General features: G+C 38.7%; 1 protein-coding gene across 1 annotated transcript in view; it reads right to left on the bottom strand.

Moving 5' to 3' along the window:
• The window catches only part of MICAL2 (microtubule associated monooxygenase, calponin and LIM domain containing 2), a 56,601-nt gene that overhangs the window by 25,663 nt on the left and 18,268 nt on the right, over positions 1 to 12,670 (bottom strand). The window contains exons 2-11 of the mRNA XM_010189812.1: positions 10,980 to 11,187; positions 10,251 to 10,367; positions 9,023 to 9,124; positions 7,041 to 7,196; positions 5,977 to 6,077; positions 4,094 to 4,351; positions 3,133 to 3,248; positions 1,761 to 1,887; positions 1,472 to 1,562; positions 1,230 to 1,377 (exon numbers count right to left, since the gene is read on the bottom strand). Coding sequence (XP_010188114.1) covers positions 1,230 to 1,377; positions 1,472 to 1,562; positions 1,761 to 1,887; positions 3,133 to 3,248; positions 4,094 to 4,351; positions 5,977 to 6,077; positions 7,041 to 7,196; positions 9,023 to 9,124; positions 10,251 to 10,367; positions 10,980 to 11,187 — 1,424 coding nt within the window. The remainder of the gene's footprint in view (positions 1 to 1,229; positions 1,378 to 1,471; positions 1,563 to 1,760; positions 1,888 to 3,132; positions 3,249 to 4,093; positions 4,352 to 5,976; positions 6,078 to 7,040; positions 7,197 to 9,022; positions 9,125 to 10,250; positions 10,368 to 10,979; positions 11,188 to 12,670) is intronic.

Raw genomic sequence — 12,670 nt, 5'->3', positions numbered from 1 at the left:
GCAAAAATCCAACAAGATCCAAACACAATGTTAATTAAACAGCAGGAGGTCTGTTAGCTCAGGAAGATAAATCTATCAACCTTCTTGAGAGAGTAGTGCTTAAGAGACATGCTTTCCACAGACAGCAAAGATTACTTTGCTTTCTATACTCTCTCTCCTCACTTCAGATCCACAAAACCATCCATAATTCCATTTTTTTTTAAACTAACCCAAGGCAAAACATATCTTATTCTTACAGCTCTTCCTCTGGCAAAGCTGTACAAACAAGCACCCTGGGTATCACTCCTATTTTTTCCAATTTATCACACCTCATAAAAGAGCTCAAGCATTTAACTTATCTACAATAAAGTGAGGCTGACAGTAATTCATTCGTTACTCCTAATCCGTGTAGGAAAGCAAGAGATTGCATCTGCTGCATTTTGGAGACCGGAGAGAGGACAGAAGAGTCGCCCCATCACAGAACACATCAAGCAGGTCCAGTAACCCAGTGCTCGCCCAGTAACCCATTTCCTGACAGCTATTACACACTGACCCTCTTGTATCTAACCCTGAAACCTCACAAAACATTAATACATAAAAAGTTGGCTCTTGTAGTGTTAGGACACCAGAAACATTGTCAAAAGGGGAATGCTGGCTTACATTCAACCTGTAAAGCAGTAAATTTTCAAGGGCCAGCCCTTGTTACAAGGGCACCGCACTCTTCTGGACAAAGACTTGTGCAAAACGACCACCTCCTGTGCACCTCTGTGGCCCAGTCTTCCCCTACAAGGTGTGCAGCCACTACAGCACACCGAGGATGGCTCATTTAAGGCTCATCCAGGTATTTCTGTAACTCACGACAGCGCCATTATGGCTATGGTTTTAAACATACACTAAAAACTTGTCTCCAGGGACCTGGGAACACAATTCTCACATTATCCAAGCACTGCAATTTTTGTTTTAAATAGCCATGTGACTCCCACAAACATGATCGTAAGTTACAAGGTTCAAAGCCTTCTTAGCTCTTTGAAAGCATATATATTTCATTTTAAAAAGCATGCAAGGACATACAGAAAAAACAAAGCAAAACCAACCCCACCCTCTTCACCCCCCAAACCTGGCAATGGTATGCACCTCATTGTAAAAACCAGCAATAGAAAGGGACTGTAGACTACCAGTGTTGTTCTGGTTGGTCTTACACTATACTTTCATAAATGCTGCACTCAACAAGATCTACAGATGTCACTTACATGAGGTCAGGTCTGAAGCGATGAATAATTGCACATAATGCAAGGCCACTTTTCCAGGAGGCAGTCAGGTCTGTGACGCTAACATTACGGTACCCTTCTGTCTGTTTCTGACACCAGGTCAAAAGCTTGTTAGGTCGAATATCTGACTCTGCAGTTACAGTGGAAAGTAAACATTTTGATCGTTTTTGTATGCTGAGAAGACTCCAAATATTAAGCCACAGCAAGCATGAGATGTCACATACCACGTCTTGAGAGATTCACTGATCTTCTAATGGAGCTTACTCTTTCAAGAGGACACTGTTGTAACTCATTGGTAACATATAACTGTCTCACCTACAAGGAAAAGCAATTGGCAGAATAATGTTAGAATTGCTTGGAGAAGAAAAGTTTCCTTCTTATGTTAACTTTATCAACAGCTGAATCTTAATTAAGAAGCCTCCTGAAGATTTTGTTTATGCACTACTTGTGGCCCTATTTCTCCTGGACAAAATATCAACTGTGATTTCACAAGGAAGCCTTTTAAATACTGACCTGGTGAGGTCGAACACAGCTTGAGTTCAAGTTGGGGTATCTTGTTCCTGGGTCAATGGTATACTGGTCAAAGTTTTTGTTTATATTTTCAGGGGTAGTCTGAGGCAAGAGTCGATAAATGCTCTCCCTTATAAAGAAAAATAGATGCAAAAGACATTGATTAAAATAATATTTATTATATAAAGAGTTGGTTTTTGTTTTGGTTTGGTTTTGGTTTTTTGTTAGTTTGTGTTTTTTTGCAGATACCTGCACCTTACTTTGATTCTGCCAGGACAAGTGTTATGCACTAAATGCATAATGCATCCATCTCATTTCTTACCCCCACGCAGCAGGAGAAGGGTACCAGGCAGAAAAAGGACAACAAAAAGACAGACTCTTAGAACTTATGCCTGTATTTTCCTGAGGCAGGAAGTGAGCAAGAAAAAGAAGAAAAAAAAATAAAAAGGAGGTTACCTCATTCAGTCATCTGGTTTTGCTTTAACCTCCACCCAAGGAGTAACTTCTTTACCACATAACAACTCTAAATCCCGACATTCTGCAATTCCTATAACCACCACGGCCTTTTTTATTATGCTGCTCAATTTTCCATCTGGGACTATGCCATGTTTGAGTCATCCCAAGGGATTCTATCTTAAAACATCTCAAAGCACTATACTTGGTCCTTCTACTTGCATTACCACAATGATGACTATTTCTATTATGTATCTGCCCCACAACAGCCTGGGCAGCTGTAGCTGAGCAGAGCAGTTGCCATCAGGACCAAAGTCAGCAACTTCGACCATCACACCATGTGACACTGGGACTGCTGGTGCACTTCACAGATTTTTTTGGTCTGGTCAAAAAGAGATTACATAGGGAATCTTACAATGCAGCATTATAACAATTCTCCATTGCCACTCATTTATTAGTCTAAGTAAAGAGGGCATCAGGGTTACTAAGCTAAAATACAGACTTAAAATCACAGACACCAACTATGAAAGCTGTTAGTGTTAAAATATTTATTTAGACTTGTTTAAGGAATATATTTAATAAAAAAAAACCAAACCAAACAAACCAGGAGCTGAGATGGTTGAAGGGTTAGTCTTTTGACATAAGGTATCCTTGGTTTATTTCCTTAAGGATCACACTTAATCCTAGTCATTAGTGAATTAAACCAACGTCATGTACATCTCTGTATTAGCACACAGGAGCTTAGAGCAACAGTCTATTGCAATTGTAAACTGTTCAGTAACCTGAAGGAATGGGTAATTTCAACCCAACACAGTAAGGAAAAATATTTCTCCTGTTGTGATTCTGAATTCCACTGCCTTCCACCAATACTACAATGCTTTGATACACTGGAAACGATGGAGAAGACAAAAGCAGCACTCACCGTTCAGCAAGGATTTCTAATGGGGGTTTTCCTTGAGCCCAGCTCCGCACCATCCATGCAGTATCAAAAGCAGCTAAGAAGCCTCTCGCACAGCCAGTACCCATTGGCCAGAAGGGCTGTAAGAAGCATTAACATTTTAATGCCTTGCATTTCTTAATAAAGGCCTTATTACAAAAGTAATTTGCAATGTGAATTTGGAGTCTCGGGTTTCATACTGTCTTAGAAAAGTAGCCCAGAAAGAGTTAAAATAAATCATAACTAACTCTTGTAGTTTTTAGGTGTTTCTTTCCTCCAAGTCTTACGCAGTGAAAAAGACTGCTTTCACTTTTTCTTTTTTTAAACGTCTATATTGAAAAACTAATTTCTTAACCTCAAAAGGTAATGACAGAGGAAAAAAAAAAAAGGACTCAATGCTCAAGAATTAGTCAAGGAAAAAAAGGGGGAAGATGCCTTTCTTCTCATCTCCTCATTTTGCTTCAGACTGATCTTTTCAAACACTTCAGGCTGTCAGCATGAGTTTTTGTTGGGGTTTGCTTGTTTGTTTGATTTAATATTAGTTGCAACATACACGTTTCACTGCAGAAAGAGAAAATTAAAACATACTAAGGGAAAGAGACTGCAATAAAAATTTAGACCAAGTTTTTCCCTGTGATAGAAGTCAGGAAGATCATGCCATGCACCCAAGCTGAGGACACACAGCTCACAGTTTTCAGACAGAAATACAAATTGCATAAAGCAAAACAGTATCTCAGCCAGAAACTACCAGCCAAGCATTAGTTATGACATAAACTATGTCACTAAAAAAAAAGGGAAAAGAAAAAAAGACTATTCCAAAGAAGGTATCATTGTTTCAGGACATGTAAGAGAAAACAGTTTTTTTTAGAGGGTCGACTGAATGGCAGGATTAAGAAGGAGAGAAAAAAAAAAAGAAAAGAAAAAATATATATATTCCAAGATATACCTCAAGCAAACTGTCTCCAACAAGCGCCACCAGGAGCTGATGTCTGTGCCTCTCTCTCACCAGTGCAGCATTTTCAGATGCATACATGGAAGTAAAGTCAAACATTGCTACATCTGGTTGCCCATAGTGATTAATTGCAAAATCCAAGGAAGGCAGCTGGTAATTGGTTGCAAAATCAGCAGCTTCTCTGGCATAGGACAGCAAATTGCTCTGGTTCACATTTTCTCCACAGAGGAGCAACTCAGTATCAATATAGTCCTGCAAGGAGAGAAGCATGCAGGCTTAGACTCCAACTATCCTGGAGCATTGCAGTCTCGTAACATCAGTAGCAACTACACATCTCACAGCACAAAGAAGCAAGTGAGATCTGTCATCTCCTCCAAAAAGTTAATACACAAACATAGGATACTGCACTGCCCCAAACAGGAACCCTCTGTGCTAACACTGAATAAGCAGCCTATTTGCAATAGAATATTACAGTGCCTCCGAGTTCCTCAGTTATGTGTTATTTTCATAACAATACTTCCATCCCATCAAAAGACATTATTATCATCACTGCAATGCTTTTCTGCATGTGTGCACCCCACATCTGAACCACAGAAGAGCAGAAATACCGATGTATTGGTGATGTAACACGTGGATCTCAGCCCGAAGGTTTGATTTAACATCTCAGTAACAACACATTCAAACGTGGATCATTGAAGCTTTTCTGTTGTTCTGTTTTGGACTGGGTTGGGTATTTTTTTTGGCCAGTGTGGTGAAGGACCTTGCCTTTATAGGTCATCCTACTTAAAGCCAGTGATTATTAATAAGGCAGTTTCTATTTACAGCTTAATCATGGATGAGACCCCTAATCACAGGGACGATACCACAGAACCGCTATTAGCCCTATTGTTTTAGACAGACTGTTTGTTTTTTCCACTCAGACCCAAGTAGGTCAGGAAAACAGCTCTGATGGGCCACAACTGCTGCTCCTCTTCTCCAAACTCCCCACAGGTCCCCTCGAACTGCCCCCACCTACAAACACCATCCCTCAACCCCAGGGCCCACCCCCAGCTCCTGTCACACACTGCTGGGGGCTGACACCCTTCCCCTCTCCCGCTCCAGTGAGGCAAGGCCCCCTGCTCTGCCCTGGGAGCCCCTGTCCTCCAAAAGGCAGGAAATCATGGCACCAAGCTGAGAGGTCCCATCAGAGAGCAAAGAAACCTTCTGATAGCTCACCACAAGTACTTCCTTCGGGAAATTATACTCAACTATTTTGGCACTGTCTTACTTTGCAAGAAAAAAATTACCTCTCTAGGGTTTCCAGGAAGAGAAATTTAAATGGTGCCAAAAGACTTTCTAGAAACAAAGAAAGCAAACCCTCATACTTTACAGAAGAAGAAAAAAAAAATTTAAAAAAGGCCCTGAAGTCTCAAGTACCTTTGAAAGTTCAGGCCATCATGTTTATAACCTCCTTCTATTATGTTTCACCACTTTAGAGAACTTGCAATTTAGCCTGGATTTAACACTTCCTTATTTGTCTGATAAAACTGGACATAGCTGTGCTAAGTTCTCCTTTAAATAAACGAGGTTTTTATTTTCTGGTGTGATGACCACACTACGTATTTCCAAGGTAAGTCAAGATCCCATTTCAGCCACTTTCAGAACAGACAAATTTAGGAAGTATTGTTTTCGGTTCCCTACAGAAACTTGGTGCTGACTGGCACAAAAAAAACAACCAAACAAAAAAGAGTCAGAGTAAGATCTAAGTGACCTGAGATTTAATGAAGTGATCTAATAAGTCTATAAACACTATCTATAATGTGTAACAACATTTATGCAGATGTTCACACTTATTATGAGCCCCATAAATAAAATAGGGTTCCAGCATTTTTACATACATTAATAATCACTCTTTTGTCCAGAAGACTCTGCTTTTTTGCTGTCATCACAAAATAATGAGTGCTATCTTTATAGTAAACAATATTCTCCAGGTCAATTCCTGAAAAGAGATAATACATTTGTTACGAAGTACAGTGCATTGGCTGTGTCGTTTACTGACAATGCGTGACTGATCCCCAGAGATGCATTTCCTTCCTGGTCTATGTTCACTTCCCCAGCTGGGATGAAGCATTAGTGGATAAGATGCTATAAAACAAAACAAGAGAGGAGATTGGCCTTACCCACAGGAGTTTGTCTCAGCATAATTTAAAGCTATTTAACATCCTTTTAAGGAGCAGCCAGTTAAATCTTAACAATCCTTAACAATCTTCAGAGGTAGAAAAGGGGAGCCAAGGAAACAAAGTGCTTTTTAGGTTACTAGGGCTCTGGCATTAAGTCTAACAGGAGTTTTGGGTTCTATTATAATGAAAAACAAAGTTTAAGAATCTGTAAATCAAGACTGGAATTGTTGTACTGACAGTGGATGAAACTATTCCAAAACCCCTTCTCATACAGATGTTTTTCACACAGATGTTTTTCACAGTTTATCTTTTAAGTATTTATGGCAGATTCCTTTCTAGTTCTTTCCAGTTTTTCAGATCTACAGATCAAAAAAGCAAGAATAAACTCCTCCCAAAAGGGCAGAGCCTTTTTCACAGGGTTTTAGCTGTTCAGTATGTGACTGGATACAAACAAAACAAACCATGTCTTAAGGGAAATCTCTGGGCACTGAAAATGCTCTCCTAAATTTGTTCAACATAGCGGACATTTTTACAGTCAAGAAAAATGTAAACATTAAAACAAGCTATGTTGTGGCAACACCCAAGCTAAAAGAAAATCCCACTATACCATAAATGGACACTTCCATCTGCAGGATTCTGACATCAACAGCATTTTATCACTTGGGTTTTTTATACAATATATCTAAACTGATGTTCATAGGAATAGGAGGGTGGTCTGGCAGATAAAGAGTGACTCTACTGCCTCTCGTATTGGTTGTGCAAAAAAATGACGATCCACCCACCCGTTTCCTCTTTAAGGTCCTGGAAGAACTTCTGATTGAAGATGAAAGCAACACCACTAATTTCTTCTACCTTGGCTTCTGCAGTTGTATTCCTGTTTATAAAATTGGCAGTGATTGCTATAGCCAGCTTTCCACGAAACTCCTTCCTCCTGAAACCTGGTAAGCAAAGAAAAGAATTAAAACCACTGGAAACTTCACATTGGACTTTCAGGGAGGGTCTGCACACAGCAGCTCAGTTTCCTTCCTATGTCAAGTCCTACACTTCATCAAACAACACATCAGCAGATTCCATCATTCCTTCAAAAATCCCTTGAACTAAGAGTGTCTTTTCTTCCCATTCCCAGCTGCAAAACTGGAGCTGTACGGCATTCAAGATAAAGTCTCATTAAAAAAAAAAAGGTCTGGAGGGGAACTATGTGATGAAGCTGAACATGGGCAGAAGCTAAGGACAAATGATGACTGAAGAAAAACAGACTGGAAATAGAGTAGATCAAATATAATGCAGGGAAACATTTTTACCATGCTAAATAGCAAATAAGATTTTTGTTTATAGTTGGTAAACAGCTTATGAAAAAACATGCAAGAGATCAGTGGTCAAAAGCAGCAGAGAAAGATCCGAAAAATAAAAACCTCTGTAACAGTGAGGTCCACACAATACCTGCTAATGAGGTTTTCCAAATATATTAAAGGTTGGAAAACACGCAGTGGCTTAGCTGTTTTATTTCCAAGATGAGACAGACTGCAAAGTTACTTGTTCTTTTGCTTCATCCTAGCTCCCTCCTTTCACAAAAAAGCCTGCTAAGCCACAATCTTGCAATCACACACACTTCATTTTTTCCCTCTGCATATTGCCCTTATCTGTAAATTCTGAAGTAGGACAGAGAGTCCTTAGAGTACTTTTAGCCAATGGCAGATGACTTTCAGTGAATACATGTATTTTGTAAGAAGAAATAAATTGGCTATGTATTTTTGTCTCTGTGCTTCTCAATATGCTCTCATTATTTCATTTAGATAAATTTAGTATGACAATAGCAGCTTCTGTATGTAAACAATCTTCAATGCACCAAATATTCCCTTAGATCCTGGGAGCACGATAACCATTAGAGGTAACTGCAATAATAAATAATATTAATTTTGTTTTGCTGATACCGGACTACTTAAATAGTCTCTTATGGGGGACAGCCAGACAATAGCGTAGGGAAATTTCTCATAGAGCATTATAAGGAATTAACTGTAAGAATATTGTGCTTGGTAGATATAAGTAGACAAACTATGAAGCCAGAAAAAAAGGAAATAGTGCACTTAGTGAACTAAAAATAACGTGGACATAATCAAAGCTACAAGGAGAATATACAATTAAAGTCTGTTCATGTGATACAGGAGCAACTTAGTGTCTTGGAAAGACAGGCCAGCTCAGGTGCTCTGAACTCTCAGCAGTGGCTCAAGCTCATTAAGCATTTTCCCCCTCTCTTCTACCACCTTAAGAGTTATTTATTATCTTTTGATATCGTTTCCAAAGTAACTGCTTCCAAAATTAAAGTGCCTCTTTTGTAGAGTGATACCTCCGATGACTCCAATAGGTATCTAGCAGTCACATGTTGGTCATCAGTTCAAACACACAGTGCAAATTTACAGCACAGTAGCAAAGACTATGCAATTCCTGACATGTATCTTGTCAGCCTCCTTAAAGTTAAATCATCATATAATTACTTAACCTTGAAGCAAGCCCAATGACATTATGATGCATTTCGTAGGCAATGCAAATACACCATTCTGGAAATCAGTAATGACATTAAATGTCTTTATTCTGAGCTTCAGCTTTAAAAAAAAAAAAAGCAAGATATCACATAAAAAAAAATTAGTTTCCACACATACTTCAGTTGACTGAAAAGGCAGCCTTTTGCTTTGTGTTCTCCTCTGACTTTCATGCCTTCCAAAATACGCTAAAGAGTATTAATAAGGCTAAAAACACATTCACCTACCTTCTAATGTGTTCCTGCGGCCATCTGCACCAATAATAACATCAAACTCATACTCTGACAAAGGGTGATCCATGGGGAGAAATTCAGCCCTCCAACCTATTTCTAAAAACATGAAGAATAATATTTATTCATTCTTCAGTAATACAATAGAGAAGAGCTTTCAGAGTCTCAAGAAAGGGCATAAAAACAAATGGTCCATTTCTCATTCAAACAAAGCTGAATTCTGCCTTGGTCTGGTGGAGGGAAGTTCTGTTGCACTCAAAGCTGCGTTCAGGTTGTATTTGCAAGGTGTCAAGCTTGTAAACTGACAATACAAAAAAATGGAAGCCTTAATTTGGATCACCTAATGCACTAAACTTCCCCTCAGACGCCGATCACACCAATATGCTTAAGCACTTCACTCTCACAAAAACAGCCCCACAATGATCTTATCAGGATAGGACATCTATGTGGTTACAGCAAGGAAGGGCTGGGTAATTAAAGAAGAAACATAGCATTCCACTGTCAATACTTTTAACTGTCTTCTAAATAGAAACGCACTCATATAGTAAATGCAATCTTTGCATTAACACAAAGCTGATTATGTAGAAGTGTTTGTATTGTCCATGTTTAAAAACTATATATGCTTTAACTCCTTAAAACAATGTTTCTATTCTACTGTCACCGTATGAACATTTAAAGAGAGATTAGCCTAGTATTTTAATTAAATTAAAATTTTGAAATATTCCATTGCTACTACACCCTGAATACTAATCTTAAAGGGAAAAAAAAGGAAAAAAAAATTAATATTTCTTTATTTTCTTTTAAAATCTTGCATAAGGTGGCTGATTAGACTCTGTGTGCCAGTGGAAGTTATACAAAATGTGAAACCAAAATGAGGCCCAGAGAGCTTAATCCATCCTCAATATTTATATTATCAATCAAAAATTGTTTTAGCAAGAAGATACTAAAAAGCCACACCAGACTCCCTACAAAGTCTCAAATGCATGCCAGAAAGCATAGTGCAAAACCTCAACTTCTCAAAGTGGGTCATATTTTAAGAATTATCAGTGCTGTCACAATGATACTTATCATGAATACGACTGCATGAAGTTAATCTAGCTAAAGAAGAAGGGGAAAAGACTCCAATTTCTTTAAACAGAATTGAACTACCTTGAATGATTTCACATATAAGGCCTGACATAAAAAGAATTTACTGTGTACAGAACCACATTATGATAAACAATACTTTGGTTTTCTTGATCTTCAGGAGGTTCCAGGACTTTCACAAATTCTAGATTCACATGGATTTCAACTCCTAGCATAAGTGCAACTTTGAAGAGGATAAGTTGAAGTTGTCGAATACCTGTAGACAGTGAGTAACAAAGATGTATTTAATATGTAAGCAGCACGCCACATAACTGATACTCATTGTTAACACAAGCATCTAGCGCTATCATTTCCCATACTGCGATGAATGCAAATGTAGCAACCACCACAGGATGTTGTTCTCTTCCATCTCACTTCCCCCTTGCTGCACAATCTCGTAGGCAACAAAATGAGTTTCAGTGAGTTTCTTAGACTACTTTTTTTAGAGCTTTTGTAATGATATTTACAGGAACTCCTAACTAATATGTTGACCATTTTAGGATAAAAAATTTTACAGCCTATTTCCTTGTAAAAAAATCCCACTTTTGCGTATTTTCTCATTAGATTAAGGGTTGTGTCTACCTTCAACATAACTGAATTAATATAAATATTCTTCATACTTCATAACAAAAACCTATTTTTTAACAAATCCAGACTAACAAAAATACTGCTCCATAAGACTATTTTTTCAATTACCATTTTGCTTAAATGAGATCATTTTTTTTCCTCCATGTGTGCACACACATGCACTCCTGCACGTTTAAGGCAGATCTTCTGACTTTCCAGTACACCTCGTACCCAAAAAGTGCCCATGCTCTCAGATACTTACTGATATGATCAATAGATCCTGCGCAGAATTTTCCATAAAATTTCTTTGCTCCCAGTCCCCGAAGGTCGTGGATTGTAAATGGCCAGAGATGCAACACATTATTTCTTGAAAAAGTGTCCCGCTTCTCCACAACGACAACTTTGGCTCCCAGGAAGGCAAGTTCTATGGCAGTCCGCAAGCCACATGGGCCACCTCCAATAATTAAACACTAGCAGACAAAAGGAGGAGTCTTACACAGGGTTTTGTATTGACTTCTGCATGGTTTCTTACTTACTGTATTGGTATGACTTGATATTCAATCAGACTGATGTCACTGAAAGTATTCAAGTAATCTATTTAGTTCAATAAAAATTCAAATTTTGTTCACATGTGGTGTTCAGTCAATTTAAACACAAGGATAAACTGTGCTTCATGCAGACATTGAAGCATCTGATAAAAAGATGTAACAGAAGAAACAGCAAAAAGCCAAGCACTTTTGAACATCTGCTTGTACGTTTCTAACTCACATTTAGTATTTGAAGAGTGCTTGCAGTAAACAGAATTACAGCTACATAAAAGGGAGAGGAAAGGCAATAACTGACCTTGGTGTAGGCTTTTTTTGTTTTAAAGAGAAAATTGGTGTAGATTTGCTAGACTTCTAAAACAAGTCTGTGATAAGCCAGCAGTTTGACACTATTAGTTACTCTCTCTTTCAAGCAAGGGAGTATCCTGAATATAACAGCCTAGTTCACCAACTGCTGTAAAGCAAGGCACGTCAGGAGAAATCAGCAAATGTGTCCTGCTTCACCAGATTCAGGGTAGTTGGCCTGTGCTATTCCAATTCACCCAGTGGTCAACACCCTTATCTTCAGGACAATCTCATTTTAGGACCTTAAATCTAAGTTTAGGCATCCTCAGAAAAAACACTTCAGAAATTATTACAGAGAATTCTCATCCAAACTTTAGCTGACAGCTGTAAGTTTTCACAGACTAACAGGCAAAGGATTTCCAGAAAGCAAACTAATTAAAATGCAAACATATCTAATGCATATATTTCCCTGCCTGATTACTAAGAACTGATTAGAAACAGTCTTATATAGCTGGACAACCCTGCTGTTCCACACCTCCTCCCAAAACCCACCCACCCATACCGACCCCCCCAAAACCTACACAGGCTTCACAAAATCTATGCCATGGGTTCAAGCACCGAGCTCAGGCAGGGAGGGCTGAGGTGGGCCTGTGTGGCGGGGAGAGCTCTGGCTGCAAGGCCGAGCTGTGCCGCGTTGCAAAACCAGAGCCATTATCTCAGCCGCCAGACATGCTCCTGTGTGTCCCGCACACATAGCTAGACAGTGATTACAGTTTCAAAGCAAGCATGGGCTGTATCTGGAGGCCCGTTGGATACGAGTCTGGTTCCCATTACATTTCAATTTCGTAAAATAGAGTCATTTATTTATTTTGGTTTGTTCATCGTATGTTTTCAAATTTAACAACTTAAGCAAAAATTATCTGGTGCTGACTTTTGTCCATGACTTTTGTCCAACCTAGTTGTAAAAGTGTAAAAATTTCTTTTAAATGGAATAAATAATTCAAATACATTCCCACTGAAAGAAGAGCTCCTGTGAGGTGCTTTTGCTTTGCTTTAGGCAAGTGTTTTGTTAACTACAGATATTAAATAAGTTTGTTGCATTACCCACTTGGCTTTCTTCCTC

This window comes from Mesitornis unicolor, unplaced genomic scaffold, assembly GCF_000695765.1.
Source record: "Mesitornis unicolor isolate BGI_N332 unplaced genomic scaffold, ASM69576v1 scaffold40988, whole genome shotgun sequence".
Lineage (NCBI taxonomy): Eukaryota > Metazoa > Chordata > Aves > Mesitornithiformes > Mesitornithidae > Mesitornis > Mesitornis unicolor.
The sequence above is the reverse complement of the archived record's forward strand: the minus strand, read 5'-3'. Positions and strand labels throughout refer to the sequence as shown.